At 43.1% G+C, this 16,563-nt stretch overlaps 1 protein-coding gene across 3 annotated transcripts in view; it reads right to left on the bottom strand.

Annotated features, from left to right (window-relative positions):
* The window catches only part of FMR1 (fragile X messenger ribonucleoprotein 1), a 31,124-nt gene extending 25,578 nt beyond the window's left edge, over nucleotides 1–5,546 (bottom strand). The window contains exon 1 of one of the 3 annotated variants that reach the window (XM_074551277.1): nucleotides 5,073–5,546. In XM_074551277.1, coding sequence (XP_074407378.1) covers nucleotides 5,073–5,123 — 51 coding nt within the window. In that variant the 5' untranslated portion in view covers nucleotides 5,124–5,546. The remainder of the gene's footprint in view (nucleotides 1–5,072) is intronic. The other 2 variants (XM_074551276.1, XM_074551278.1) reach the window with 2 other exon arrangements.
* Nucleotides 5,547–16,563: the final 11,017 nt, after the last annotated feature.

Genomic DNA, 16,563 nt, shown 5'->3' with positions numbered 1-16,563 from the left:
AGTATGCAATATATGAAACATGTCTGCACACCTCTCTGTGATCTTTATACTTAAACCACCTTGCAAAATATTTTGGTGACTGTTAATACAGTCCTTAATATTTGGTTGTCCAATCCTATCTATCCAGAGAAATGGGAGTTTAAGTTTCTTGTGACACACAAAAATGTCAGATACTTATCACATCAGTTTACCATCATCTGGACCACAGCACCATGTCAATTTTCCTCCAATACGAATATTTAAACTGATCTGTAGCACAAAAATGTATTTGGACTCTTCAGCATTATATATTTTAATTTGTACATTTACAAGTACAAACAGAAAAAATCTGAAAGATTTCTAAGTTTTCCTTAAAAAACTAATATTTAAGCAGCAATGCCTTTGGGAAATCAAAATGAATACTTATCTGAACTGTTTGGAAGTCTTGTTTTTGTAATACTTGTGAAATTACACACAATGCTAAAAAGAAGCCTTTAACACCATAAGCCAAATTCACAGACAGGACAAGCCAGCCCCAGATGTCGGTGAAGGCAGAGAAGGGGCTCTGATCTCACAGGAATATCAGGAGAAATACAATAACCATTCATCAGCCTTTTATAGATAGGAGTGTAAGTAGGCATGGAAATTCAAACATTACAGTGCAGATACATGAGCTTAAAATGCACCCCCATGAAGGGACAGAACGGTGGCTCTGATGAATTTGGACACAAAGATGAAATGCCTTAAAAACAAAGTGAAACTGGACAGAAGCAAAATGAGCTAACAGGACAGTGAAAGACTGAAGCAGCTGACATACCATTATTGCTAACAGCAGAAACACCAAGAAAGACTACACAAAATTGTGAACAGAAGCACATTTTGTAATGGCAAAGGTTGATTCTTCTTCTCTAATGTGGAAAAAAATCAAATGTGCTAAGTTTTCTACACCAAATTTGACTCTGAGTCACATAAACCATTTCATTTCTCTCCATGCTTCAGATATAATAAAGTAAAAAAGTTTACAGCATGGCATTTCTCAAACACATAAACATTCACATTCTAAGAATGGCTATATGCTGAATATATGGTTTAAATTTTACAAATTATTTGTTAAAAAAATAAGAATTATTGGAAACACCAGCATATTTTTATGCTAAAAGGAACGATGGACACTTCAAAAGGAAAAATAAAGGCTTCAGCTGCCATGAAATTTTGCTTTTTTAAAGTCTGCTCACATCATCAGATATGAGCATTGTCAACCATTTTAATAAAGGAGGATAATTAACTGTAAGAAGGGAAAGTAGGGAAAATATGCTTTTTAACATAAAAAGGCTGTGTTGATAACAAACGTGCATCTACTGTTAGTGTAACCATTCTGTAACATTTCATACCTGTTGGAAGGAGAATGTCAAAAGGGAACTCGGTGTATAATCAAGTCTGAGAAAGGCTGGACATACAAAGGAACAGAATAGGGAGAAGAAAAAGTCACAGAAATGGTCACCAGACAAGGAAAAAGCGTACAGGTGGTCATCCTCAGATGGACTGAGCAGACAGGCTCATGAATGTACAAAGAGACTGCAGATATTGGCTGAGGTGTCTGTATGGAACAGTGAAAGAAAAAATGGATACAGAGGGCCACAGGAACAGCTGCTAATAGTGAGACCTGGAGTAATAAAGTGGTAAGAAAGATGAATTATTTTATCAGCTGTAGCTTCAATGAAGTTATCTATAAAACCAAGCAAACAGCAGCAAGGCGCTGAAACTACTGGGATAAAAAGTGGAAGATTTTCACAAGGTTACAGAGCAAGAAGTGGCAAAAATTGGGTTACAGACAACACAGAGATATTAACAACAAACACCATCACACAAAACTGACTGCCTCATAAACAGGATGCTTTCCATCTTTAGCAGAGGACACGAGAGAGAATCACTCCCAAACTCAAAAAGAAAAATCGATCCCATGTTGGAAAGGCATCCAGCATGTCCCCTTTAGAGGGAAATACCTAAAGCGAATCCCAAAGAGATAAGGCAAAGGCTGTCTATTAGTCCTCTGTGAATAAGAGCTTCAAAACACAATTTACTACTCCTATACAAGAAAAGACAGATAAGAAGATATGTCCTAATACTGCACACCTTCAAGATCTAGTTACCTGGCTGTGAGCTGCAAAAAGGCAATTTCCTCCCCTTGGATTCACAGTCCTGGTGCTTGTTGGACCAGGCTTCATGGAATAAGTAAGGGAATCTAACATTTTCTTTCCAAGGATTCTGGGCCCAACCACATAGCAAGTCATGACTAAGCATCTCTAGGTACCAGACTGTCAATTATCCTGAATCATGCCCACTTACTGCACTGTGCTTTCCATGGAATCATTCATCTTAGGCAAGGAGGAAAAAAAATCATCAAAGTACAGAGTATGCACTAAGCAGTATTTGAATTCCATTCAGAAAGAACTAGCCTGCACTACAGCACTCACATCAACACACTCCAGTATTCCAGTGCACCTGACCAGAATGAAATTTGAATTCAGATCTCACAGCTGGCTATGAAGGCATCCTCAAACCATCTCCTATGCTTTGTGTGGGACATGAATCCTCTGGATGTATCTCAGAAAACACTGGTTTGTTACTTTCAGCAGGGCTTAGGTGGGCAGTTGTGTACTGTAAAGATCCAGATGATGTTGGTGGGTACACTCAAAAATGCTCAGGTCCTCAGAGAGCCCTGCAAGGAGGATATGAAAAGCTGAAGCCACAACTGGGTGCCCACTTGAGCCACTTCATCCCATCCTGACTGCAGCAGCCTCATACTCCTCCCCCTTTCATGTCTTAGCAACAAGAGAGGTGTATTTGTCCAAAAATTTACATATTCTCATTAATTCAGAATTATTCAAAGCCAAATAAATCTTCACCTGTTATCAGTAAAACCTGAGACTGAATAAAAGAATTGTTTTGCTTTTGGTTTGTCTGAAACATTACTGCTGTAAATCACTTCTCAGAAGGCTGCTTAAAGAAACTTGTAAAATGAAAAAAATAAAATCATCCTGCAATTAACTTCACAATTGACATCACTGCACACTTCTTGCTAGGCTGGGTCAACATTCATTTTTTACAACTGAATTGCCAACCTCTAAGATGGGCATAAAACTCACAAGAAAAACATTAGATATATTACTTTATAACAGAGTGATAGTCAGATATCATGATGAAAGAGAAATCTGTAATTAGAATTCAAGTAATTCAAATTAGAGGAAACCAGAGGAAAATTGCTAGTTTATACTGAACATTTACATGAGTGAAAAAAACTCCCAGTTTTTTATTCTTTAAAAATAAATATTGCATTTATTTTAAGTGTGATGCTCCATCTCAAGAGGTAATTCAGGTGAAGACAGATAAATCCATATGCCCATTTTTCCCTTTAGACAATTTAACCAAAGCTGTTCGGTTAGTGATAAAGAGGAAACAAAAAAAAATCCTGTCAAAATTTCTAAAAGTTAAAAGATAAACACAACCATATTGCTTGGGGCAATGTCTGCTTAGAACTTGGGTAGACTAAATCATGACCAAGCTTCCATGAACATATGCTCAAATTAAGCTTTCACCTACACATGAGGGTACAGGCCCCCATGGTGTCAAACCTGAACACAAACAATAAAAGCTTCAGAAGCTTTCAATTCTCCCAGGTTTATTCAATATTTGTCACTAAAGAAAGTACCATATCATTATTACCATCATCTCCTTCACATCACTGTGTAACTACTATAATTTGATGAAAGCCTCATTAAAAGTTCTAATGTGCAATGCATTTACTCCTTCTACTTCTTTCTGACCAAATACTGTACCTTTAAAAACCTAAAACATTTTTACAAGTGCTAGATTATTTAAATCCAGGAAGCAATATACAGATCTAGAACTTTGACTACAGCACTGTGAACTCACAGGATGCTTATTTACCACTGATATGTATCTCATGTTCTTTTTTTTTTTTTTTGAAAAAAAAAAATTATTTTGAGAATAGGATAGCACACAAATTTTAAAAATAAGCTTTTAAGAGGTCTGTTTTTCTTAGAAAAACTCAGAGGTGTTGGAACTACATCATTTGGGTATCTACCTGGCTTAGCACAGGAACACGTGAGTGTGAAACTCTACCCGGTCCTTCAATGCTAACATAAATATTGGATGTCGCACTATAACTAGGCCCAATTTTTAAAGTCCTAGGATCATTTAAACCATGGCAAACTTGCAGGAACTGATCCATGGCTGTTCCTGGTATGTTGATAACAGGTCAATGAGACTAGGCCCAAACCCACCATATCCGAATTTTATTTTCTGCAAAACTGCAAATTACACCCCTATTAATAAGCTGATTAATACAACTCAACTCATGCAAAGCCATACAATACTACACGGTATTAATAAAACATATTCAGCGCTTATGTTCAAGGCTCAGGGTTGGCTTTATTAAGCACAAGGGCTTGGAAACAAACATGCAATGGCACCAAATAATTTCAGTAAGAAGAGGTACATTTGATATCTATACGTATTCAGGGACTCAGCACAGATAGCAATGCTGCCTTTAATATCACTAGGCATGGCATTAGGAGCAAGAATCCACCACAGCATTTCATCAGGAATGTGCATTAACGAGGGCCCCCTCCTCCCCGCCTTGCAGGCCGTGCTCATGCAGTGCAGCTCTCCTGGAAACCCGGACAGCGAGAGAGACTTTCCTTAAGTAGCGACAAAAGCTGAGGATTTAGCAATTAATGCCCCATCCCAGGGCTGATCCTCGCTCAGCGCCGGGACGAGGCGGCCCCGGGCGCCCCTTCCCACAAAGGGGGAAGGCCCGAGGCCTCCCCGCTCTCGCTCCTCATCGGGCCTCGAGTCCGCTCAGCGCCGGCGGCCCCCGGCTCGCTCTGCGCGGCCACCGCGAGGGACCCGCCGCGGCCTCCACCCCTGGCTGCTTCTCCCTCCTCCTTCCTGCCCCAGGGCCTCCGCTCTCCCTCAGCGCGGGGAGGAGGAGCCGCCGCCGCCTCCTCCTCCTCCCGTTGCCGTGCCCGCTCCCTCCCCTGGGGCCCGGCCCGGCCGCGAGCACCCGGTACCTTGTAGAAGGCCCCGTTGGAGCCCCGCACCTCCACCACCAGCTCCTCCATGTTGTGCGCGGTGCGGGAGACCCGGGCCCGGCGCCGCCTCCCTTCCCTTTCTCTGTGCCGGCGCAGGCGGGGGAGGAGCGGTGTGTGTGTGCGGGGCGGGGGCGCTCGGTTCACGCCGAGCCCGGGGGTGTGGCCACCCTGGGCGGGAGCGGGGGGCAGCGCCGGGGGCTCCGCTCGGCGCTGCCGCTCCGGGCCCGGGGCCGCCGGAAATGAAACCGAAACGGCGGCGGGCGGCGCGCGGGGGGCGCGCGCAGGGCGCCCGGTTCGCACGCGAGCGCTCGGGGCCCGCGTCACGTGACCGCGGGAGGGGCGGGGCCGGGAGCGGGCCCGGGGCCGGCGCGCGCCGCTCGCTCGCCCACCCGCCGCCGCCGCCGCCTCTGTAACGGCCCCGCGCGCGCGCAGCCGCAGTGGCGCGGGGCGCGCGCGAACCCGGCAGTTGCGGGGCCGAGGTCCCGCCTCCCCCCCTCCGCCACACCCCGCCCGGCGCGCGCCGGAGTGACCGCCCTGGCGGCCAATCGGGTCGCGCGGTGCCGCGCCGCGCGCCTGAGTGACCGGCACTGCCGGCCAATCAGATCGCGCGGCCTGAGCGGCGCTGGTCGGGGCGCGCGGCACCCTCAGCCAGGCCCGTATGGCGGGGGGTGTGTGTCCGTGTGGGGCCGCGGCCCCGTGTCCGTGTGCCCGCCTCGGCCCGGGCCGCGCTCAGCCGGGGGCGGTGCCGGCGGTGCTGAGGCCTGAAACGGCGCCGAGTAACGGCCCCGGGGAGCGATGGCCTTGCGGAGCCCTGGGCGAGGCGAAGGGAATGACGGTCCGAGCAGCGCGGGGGCTCCTGGGATGGAGGGGGACATGGCGGCTGGGCCCGTGGGGTTGGGGCTTGGTCCCTGAGGGGCTGCGCTGTGGGGGAAGAATCATTCGTGGAATGGGCTCTGCCTGCTTGGCCATGGCCAGGAGTTAACAATAAATGTGAACTGAGCCGACACCTTGAGTTCTTTGTGCAGTTTTGGACACCACAGTACAATTGAGAGCCAAAGCTCCTGTCCAAAGGAGGCCACGAGCATGGTCAAGGCCCTTGAAGGGAAGCCGTGTGAGGAGCAGCTGAGGGCACTTCGTCTGCTCAGTCTGGAGGAGACTGTGGGGAGAGCCCATCTCAGTCTGCAGCTTTCTCCTGAGAGACAGACACTGCTGTCTCCGAGAGAATGGCCTGAGGCTGCACCAGGGCAGGATTGGCACCAGAGGAGCTGAGCTGAAGGGATGATTCCTGTGCTTTGCCCTGTAGCAGTTCCTGTGTTCAACACACAAGTTCTCAGTGTAACACGTACTATTATTTTAGGACTATAGATTCCATAATGTTGGAAGAGCTCTCCAATATCATCGACTGCATCCTTCAGCTGCACTTAAACCCCATGGACATTTCAATGTGACATTGCACATACAGTCCACTGTAGAGCCTGATGGTGAATAAAGAGCTCCTGTGTGATGGAATATCTACAAGTTAGAGTGCACTGGCACAAAAGCTTCTTGTTCAGCCTTACACTAGCCCTGCACAAACATTAAATCTTCATGCTTTCTAACATAACTGCAAAGAATCAGAGAGGGAAAAAAATCCCCTTTATGCTCAAAAATCACAATGTTTTACTATGGTTATGATTTCTCTGACTGTCTGTGAAGCTCTCCCTACACAACTCATGGTGAAATTCTACACCCATTGCACTCATTAGACAAGCAGTCACAGGATTGACCTGCCTGGGGATGGCAGAGGGTCCAAGAGGAACTGAAGGAAAAAAAATGAATAGAGGAGCAATGACAAGTTTTTTTGTACAGATAAAACCCCACTAGACAGATTAGATCTTACAGAGTCTCCATGAAGGAATTTAGATGCTATGGCTCACTGTTGTGACTTGTTCATGTTTGGGTTTTTTGTTTTTGTTTTTATTTTGTTTTAACTGGAAACCATGTAAATGGTTCAACTCAACTTTTCAATAGTTGCCAGGAGTGATGATGCCCAGCTCTGAAAATTAGATGAAGTTTTGTTGGTTTTCTTTTTTTCCCATTCATTGTTTGTCACAATAATTCTCTTTTTAATCAAATATGTTGCTGTCATGAAGGCAGATTATCTCTGAGCAGTCAGAATATGGAGGTGTCTAATTTAGCTCTTCCAGTGATTTCTCTACTCTCCCCAAGATAAAAGCTGCTGTTCTGTATAATCTTCCATAATGCTGAACTTAAATTTTCCTTGCCATTGCTTAACTTTAACAATCTTTATTTTGACCTGACTAGTGATGTTCTAATCCTTGTCTGCTTAATGAGAGCATGTAATATCTGCAGAGCACACTCCTTAGTTTATCTGCTCATTTACTCCTAACCTTTCCTCTTACATTTCCGGTTACTTATTGTTTTCCTATTTTACTTTGATTTTTACTTTGAACTATCTTCAGACTGAACTGTCTGTGCCTTCTGCAATGTGTTCACAAATTAAATAACTAGTTCTTAGATAGACTTCCAGTAAAGTAGATATTTTCCAATGTGTATTTATTTCAAATGTGGTGACACTATAAAAATACATCTCAGTAATTCAATTACAGTCTTTTACTATTAAAGGTAAAATGTTATTTAATTGAAATATTAGACTTCACTAATACATAACCATAGAATCACAGAAGGTTTAGGGTTGGAAGGGACATGAAAGATCATCTAGTTCCAACCCTGATGTGTGCAGTGCTTTTATAATTCAACCAAAATTCCCCACCCCTCCACCTCCTTGAATTCTTTCATATTTCCCAGTCTCTACTGACCTGTTCCAAGTCCTGGGTCTGGTCTTGGGGATAGAAAAGAAACCCAGTGCTTCTGTTTCTCGCTCAGATCTGCACAGCTTGGTGCTTGCAGGCTGCTCTGCTGACTGGATTTGTGCCCCTTGTGATTTCAAATGCCTCTTTTCACCATCCAAATAATTAAAAGGCAAAATAAAACAACTTTGGCTTTTATTCACTAATTGATTCACTCAAATTCCTTCTTAAATATTTGTAGAGAATGTAAGAAAAATGTCCCTTCCCATCTCCTCAGGAAAGTTGAAGGACAGAAAGCTCAGGTAAGTGACACTCCTCAGTCATATCAGGGGATATGATCCTTGATCATTGGTACCAATTTAACTAATACTTTTTTTCTGAGGATTTGTATCTTAGATGTTCCAGTTGTTCATGGACCTTCACCAGGAATACCAGCCTTGATTCCATCCATTGAAGGAGTTAAGAATTTAAAATGTAACCATTGGTGCCACCCTTTCAGAACAGCAGCAACCATCACAGCCCTCCCCAGCACCCTGCCCAGTGAGAGACTCTTCCCACAGACACTGGGCTGAGAGTGACAGGAACTACTGAGTGTTATCCTCACCTGGGGAGATTTACCTAAAGGGATGGCCAGAACTAGAGTTACTCATGAAACAATCTTTTAAATAGATGATAATCCAATTAACTATCAGAGTCTCTTAATGGAATTTTATACAGTCTTCCTTACTTACCTATTTTGGGCTTCAGTCTTGACAAGACTCATAGAGATTTTAACTCAGTTTTTCAAATTTCTATCAGCTGGTTTTCCTCCTGCATTACTTCCCATGGCAGCCTCTCCTGGCTGACTCCTTGTCTCCTCCCTTATGATCTGTGGCATGCCATACAGGTGATGCTTAGACCTCCATATTTCCATTTAAGACTGGAAGTCACAATATATGTATCTTATTTCTGATGTGATACTGAGACAAAGGGACTTTGAATTCATGTGGGATACATAGGATTGTGAGTTGTTTCAATGACACTAAACAATCCAGGCTGTTGTCTTGTCAGTTCAAAAGTTTCAGGGGACAGAAGACTATTGCACTCTGATAAAGATGCTCAGATGTTCTTTTCTTGCTAATTTGCATGATATCCTCAATAAAGGCTTTTCTATAACCTCACTGAAGTGGTGATGTTGTAATAACCAGATCAGCACTTGGAAGAAGCAGTTACAATTAATAGAGATACAAAGATGAAAAACTTCTTAGGCATTGCTTTATGAATAATCAATAATAGGTGAAGGTTAAATATAACCAAAATATTGCAGTTTTATTAGCTCCTCCTTGGCTGAAGTGATGCACACAAGTGACAGATATCCCAATCAGGGTGTAGAGCAGTGGGTATTCCCAGAGCTTGTGAAGACAAGCTGAACTAAACTAGGGAGGATTTGAAATGCTATTTTGTATGGACAAGAAATCAGATTATATGATGCCTGTTCATTCAGTTCTTTGAATAGATAATGTGAACTTTCTCTGGGAATGCCAATAAAATAATCTGTGAGGTAGTGCTCATGTGGAGAGGCAAAAAAAGCAGAACAATCGCAAAAAGACAAACCTGAATATTGCAAATTATTAAACCAAAAAATCCTTCATTACATATATTAGGATGGTTGGTAATCTTTAACCTTGTAAAAATATATTAGTGAGAAGAGCCAACTAGTCTACTGATTTTTTGTCCTAATTATTTAAGCTGACCTTCAGTGAAACTTGAATGTTTCCCTGTTTCTTTTATAAGTCATTAGTTCACCTCTGCCTCTGAATATGTAGCTTTCTGCATAGTAGCCAGGGAGTAGAGAGCCATCCAAGGGTCCTTTTTACCACAGATTCTACTGTAGTGTAGCTATATGTTTCCACAAGTGGTTTTCAGTTTCTCTGGTGTACTGTGTCTTCCTGACCTCAATATGGAAAGAAGGCTGAGGGATTTAAGACTACTTTGTGCCTGCAGGACAGAAGCCTCCCAGTTTCACAGAGAGGAGTCAAAGAAATAAATACTGGAATCTGAACTTCAGGAGGTTATTCAAATTTTTAGCTTATACAGATATAATTTTCTAAAAAATGTGGTTTTGAAATACTACTTATTTAAACTATCAAGCTCTAGCTCAGTTTGCTTATTCCAAAAACAACATTGTCATTCAACTCACCTGTGCAATAATTATGTTGGTGGGTAATCTCTTCGTTATTTGCTTCATGATATGTTATTAGTTGGAATAACAGGTCTCATTTAAAATTAATAGTAATTTCTGCATTCTTCCAGAACTATGGCTGTATATCACGTTGGTCCACAACTCTCAGTAGCAAATTTCCTTGTTTTCCATGTCAGTGAATTTAAAAGTATACTATGTAGCATTTTGCTGCTTAATTATTCAGTTTCGGCTCCCACTCATGCGTTTCCACCCACTTGTCTTGTAACCCCACAAATGTATTTATCATTATATTAAGCCTACATGTTATTTCCTCTGCAGAAGCATATTGGTATTGTAAACAGTCTTTTTTGACAGACAACACTCACATTCATATGGAAAACTGCATGTTGGTTTACTCAGTTATTTTTTTTAAATCACTAAACAAATAACATGAGATGAAAGTGGAAATGAATTATGTGTATCTTGAATATCTCTGAATTATGTATATATTGAAAATGAATTAATTTAAACAGAAAGAAACCCTCAGAAGACTTGGGATACAACTGGTTAGAATGCAATACAAGAGAAATGTTCTGTTGTTTTCACATGGTTGGACACATCCATAACCACCCTGTGGTGGTTAACCACTGCCCTGTGTGCAGTGTGTGCTGGGTCACACAGCCCTCAGTTCAGGTCAGGGGGTTCTGGATGTTTCTAGAATACTCATCTGAGTGTATAACACAGATTGAACATACAGCCTTTGAATATGAGCTTTTTTCTCTGAGAACTAAAAACTTAAAAGTCTATGATCATCATGAGTATTGGCATTGATGCTGTGATTAGAAAAGGAAAGATTTTGGTACTGTGATCTATCTGGAATGGATTTCCTTTATAGAATTAAGAATTGTATCCAAAAGTTACTGGCATCAAAATAGCCCTGATTCTCTTGACTGTGTGGAGAGGGAGGCAAGTGCAGCCCTCCATTGCAGTGGCTGTAAGCAGAGCCTTGGGTGGCAATGCAGATGGAGATGGCTGTGCTGTGGTCAGCACACCTGGATGGACTCCACAAGGGTCTTCTCTGAGTTTTCAGCCAGCCCCTGTCTGTGTGTCAAAGGGCAGCACTCGTCAGTGTGCTGGGCTTGCATGGCCAGGTGTTGGTAGTGAGTGACAAGGGGATCACAGGCGTGGCAGATGAGAAGCTGCCAGAAGCTTCCCCCAGGTCTGACATAGCCAATGGAGCCAGCTCCAGAACGGACCTGTCCCTGATGCCAAGGCCAAGCCCATCAGGAATGATGATAATGCTTCTGTGGTAATATGTAAGAAGGAAAAAAAATACTGAGTGGGGGTAATTGTGGCCAGAGAAGAGAGAAGTGAGAATGTGTGAGAGGAGCAGCCCTGCAGACAGGCAGGGCAGTGCAGAAGGAGGGGCAGGAGGTGCTCCAGGTGCTGGGGCAGAGGTTCCCCTGCAACCCCTGGTGCTGCCATGGAGAGGCAGCTGTGCCCTCAGCACAGGGGGGCCTGGCAGCAGGGATCCAGCTGCAGCCCAGGCCAGAGCAGGGGGATGCCCACAGGAGGCTGTGACCCGTGGGAAGGCTGTGCTGGAGCAGGCTCATGGCAGGCAGGCCCCATGGAGAGAGAAGCTGATGTTGGAGCATGTTTACCAGCAGAGCTTGTGACCCCACAGGGGACTCACTCTGAGGCAGCTGTGCCTGTAGACTGTGCCCTGTGGGAGGGACTCACACTGGAGAAGTTCTCGGAGTGCTGTCTCTCATAGGAGGGAACCATGTTGGAGCAGGGGAAGAAGTTCTCCTGATGGCAGACCGGCAGCAGAAACTTGAACTGATGAAGTGACCATAAACCCTGTTCTCTGTTCCTTGGCATCTCTGGGGGCAGGAAGTAGAGTATTGTGAACAAAGCCCATGAAGGAAAGAGAGGTGGGGGGGAAGGTGTTTTTAGGATTTTCTTTTACTTTTCATTTTCCTGGTGTGATTTTGATTGGTAATACATTCAGCTAATTTCCCTAAGTTGAGTGTGCCCAATCAGCAACAATATCAAAGATGGAACTCATGAGCTTAGAGAGTCTAATTTTCTAGTCAATCTAAACTAGAGAAGTTTTAGTCAATAGAGTGACATTTCTAGATTACTTATCTGATTCTATAACACAGAACATGGGCATGTTTTCCTAGCACTCATTGTAAATCCTTTGGGTGACCATCAGGCCTTGGTATTGCTGTGTGCATGAACAGGAGGGTTCAGTCTGAAGCTGATACAGAGATTTATGAAGGTTGATGACTGCCTCTCTTGAATATACTGCACTTTTAGCTGAAATTAATCTGAGAACATCACATGGCTCTTTCCAATCCATAGCAGAATTCCCAGGGAGGTCGAGGAGCAGTAAGTCTGTATTTCAAAGGCTATATATGCCAGTACATTTATATGGCCTTAATGTTATTTGTATTGACCCTGGTGAGAACTGCTATGGAACTACTATATAAAATGTCATTCTCCAGACAGACTGTGATATTTAACTTCCTATTAGAACCATATTTAACTTAAATTATTTGTATTTTCCCACTAAATTGTTACAGCAAACAATGCTGTAATCTTATGCTGTGGCAACAGATGAAGTGTGGAAAAAAAAAAACCAAACAAAAGAAAAAATTACCCTTCAATAGCAGTCTTTTAGTTATGCTTTTTTGTTGTAGTTTGTTTTGTTTGTTTTTTGTTTTTTGTTTTTGTTTTTTTTTTTTTATTTTTTGGCTTATGTAGCTGACATTTTTGTCGCCAGCTAATGTTTTATTCTTTACTAGTTGGGAACACAGTCTTTGTCATACAATTAATAGATTTATATCCTGGACACAGCTATGCTTTCACTTTTTATTTTCGCCGTGTCTTTCAGCCATCACTTGATGCGAGCAGAGCGAGGCTGCAGTACCGGGCTGCGGCCACACGAGGGCGCCCCAGGACCGGCCGTGCGGGGCGCTCCGGGCCTGGTGCCGGTGTCGGTGTCGGTGCCGGTGTCGGTGCCCGGTGTCGGTGCCCGTGCCCGGTTCGTGATGCTGTCACTGCATTCACATCGCTGTGGGGACAGCACACTGCCCCAGCTCCCTAAATCCTGCCTCCGGACCGCCTCGGGACTCACAGTGTCTCACAGAACCCAGGAGAAATGCTTGAAACAAATTACACACTAAGAGCCTATAATACCTTTAATTTTTGTTTTTGTTAATGGTAAATTTAGACTATTATAAAGGATTTTTTTATTGTGGTGAATGTATTTTAATTTTGAGAGCTGCCTTAAATAACATGACCTAGAGTGTTCTTCCATTTCTTGCAGGCTCTCAGGAGACTGTCAAGCACTTGGCAGTACATGTGTCAAATCCTGAAGTTCCCTTATGTACCCTTTAACTGGACTAAACCTATTTTACTTTAATGGTCCTGTTCCTTTTGGCTTAGAGATCTTTTTCATTTTCACAGCCTTTCGAAGAAAATCTTATGACTGAAAGTTGAGAGTGAGGTTTTGCTCTCTTGGGTTGCAATGAAAAGTCAACTAAATTTTCTCATTCAACAGTAAAAACTTTGGTGCTGCACTCTTTACACTTTGAAAGGCTCCACTTCAATAATGTATCAGTTAACCAAAGCAAATGAGATTTTCAGCAAAACCGTCACGACATTAAAAGGAAAGTTGCCAAAGTAGAGTTTTGTCAGAACTCATTTGTCTCCCCATTTTATACATCTGCTTTTGTTAATATTATTGTCAAAACATCTAGTCCTGTACTAGATTTTATATTAACAATTTACACCTTTACAAAAGGTTTGGCAGAACTCCAGTGTTTAGATGTCAGTTGTCATTATTGATTTGCATTTTGAAGAGGTGTGATTCACTCAGTGCATCAGCTTTCCTTTTGTACATGTAACATTTTTCAGAAGAGATTTCAGACAGAGAAGGAAAACAAGACTGGTATATTTATTTTATGAGTGCTCTCTGAATTTCTTGGAATAAGAAAAATTGCTGGGCCTGGGAGCTAGTGAAAGAAAATTTTAACTTTGGAAGGAAAACTTCAGATTTCAGTGAGGGAAGGACTGGGCTCCTCTTGCAGAGGTGTTTTCCTCTGCACCAGCTGCAGGGGCTGTTTTCGTGTTGGCTGCCTGAGAGTGTGGGCAGCTTGGCATCCCCTGGGCTGAAAAACAGAACCTTGGGTTGGTGACATGCAGAAAGCAAGCACAGGTAATTTTCTCACTCTAGAGTCACCACTGCACCTCTCCACCAACACTGGGGTCCTGTGGCAAGGTTGTTTTGGTGCAGGCTCTGCTGACCAAAGTGCCCCAGAGCTTTCCTACTGTTCCAATGAGGCCAAGGCTCCTCCTGTCATGCCCTGCTTCAGTCTGCAGCATCTCAGCTGCCCAGCTAAGAACAGAGCTGCACTGCATGACCTTCAGACATGCCTTCCACTATAAATTATTCTGTGATTCTGTAATGGTGCAGTAATTCTGCATTTCAGGCATGTTCAGATATTCATGCTATTTGATGGAACAAGAAGCGATGTCCATGTCCAGTTTTCATTAAATATTAAAATGCCACATCTCTGGTTAAAATAAAGCTTAAGAGGCACTATTTTTCTTCTTTATTGACTCTTTCAGTGCCTTGTTAAAACTCATCTGCTGAGTACATTGCAGCAGATGTGTGAGTTGGAAACTATACCAGAGAAAAATTGGAGTGTGGACACAGGTTCTGCCACACAGGATTTATGGGGATGTCAGGTGTTGCTGAAAAGTAGCTGATGAACATGGAAGGATAAAATAACAAAAGACACAGTTAACCAACTGCTGAGAAAAGCATCTCTGAACAGAAGAAAAATGTCTCTGAAATGGCTGTCTAACATTACCCAGGAAGAGACAAACGTTATCAATCAGAATCACAACACACCAATTGTTCTTAGATGACATTATGATGAGAGGCATCCTACTCGCTGAAGGAATTTGTCTTGATGAAACAGTGTGGAACTTTCATGTAAAACAGCTTCCAAGTGATATAAACACAAATTGTGTTTATACCAAAATTCATAAGAACAAGAAACTTCTCATAGTAAACTGTAAAGTCTATCAAAGCCTTTAGTTATGTCACTCATAAAGGGAAGAAAATGAAGGTAGTCAAAGCTTTTGGCCCACTGGAAACTCATTATGTGCTTTACAACAGCTTGAGGAGGAATAGCAGGACTGGTTACTTGAGGAGAGGAAATGAGACACTATTGCTCATCAGGTAGTGTCTCAACTATTTGTTATTGATTGGACAAAGAATAAATAAATCTCAGCCTCTGGGCTAAAGCATTAGGGAATATGACAGTTACCAAAATGATAGTGAGAGTTTTACAGACAAGACAGAAAGAACTCTGGATGATGCAACTGAGAGGAGGATGAAAGGCCAAAGAGCAGAGATCACTGAAAGGGATGAAAATCTGATTCTGTAAATGAAAAATTCACATACTGGTGGTCAAGCAGCTGTATAAGCCAACAGTTTGTTGGTGGTGAGGCTGCATGGAGTGAAAAAAAACAAGATACTCACTGAAAGAGCAGTGTCAGGGAGTCTGTTTGCCCATTCTCCCTTCCCCATGTCCTGCAGGAGTCCTGGCGAGGACAGCAGGAAAAGCCACCAGGTGTGGTTGGGCTGGGGACAGCAGCAGGGGCAGCTATGGCACAGCATCTCCCTGAATTATCCCTCAGGTCTGTCTTAATTAACCACCCCAGCAAGACAAACAACTAAGAATGATTGCTGGTAAAGTGAAGAACAGTTTTGTTTGTTACCTGAGTAGGAGCAGAGTAGACCCAACAATGTTCTGTGTGTGAAACAGATCTGTCAAACATCAGCCCTGCTCGGGTGTGTAGAAATTAGCTATTGCTGATGGGTTTTGCTATAGCTATTGCTTTGATTTTAACTTTGACAGCTTCCCAACATGAAAAGGAGTTATTAATAAGTCATTCAGAGATTCTGTTTAATGGGAAAAGGGGATTGAGAGGCTGTTTGTGCCCCTGTGGTTGACAAAATTGTGCATCAGAACTGATCAAGAATTATCCAAGGAGAAAAGTGAGGGTCTATATTTAGATAAAAATACACAGGGCATTAGGAAGACAGAAAAGGAACCACAAGTGAGGTCTCTCTAAGACTGTTTTCAGTCTAAATTAAGTAAACAGTGATCAGACAAACATCAATGATCCTTCTACCAGTGAGAGACACTTCCAGCTCTCTCAGGGCCTGCAGCCCATGCTGGGCAAACCTTTCAACCCTCCCAACAGCTACACATCTTCTTTGCTTTCTGCAGACAGGAAGGCAAATCCCAGAGATTTGGATCAAAATTAGAGAGACACTGAGGAAAAAACGGTAGAGAAATACTCAAACTTTACCACATAAAATAACAGAGCTTAGGCTGTTAGGGTTTGGGGGAAATTTTTTGCTTTCAGGATATGAATCTATGTAGATGGAAGAAAATCAGGATGTTCTTCAGTA

This window comes from Zonotrichia albicollis, chromosome 14 (assembly GCF_047830755.1).
Source record: "Zonotrichia albicollis isolate bZonAlb1 chromosome 14, bZonAlb1.hap1, whole genome shotgun sequence".
NCBI classification, from domain to species: domain Eukaryota; kingdom Metazoa; phylum Chordata; class Aves; order Passeriformes; family Passerellidae; genus Zonotrichia; species Zonotrichia albicollis.
This window is presented reverse-complemented; position numbering and strand designations above follow the sequence as displayed.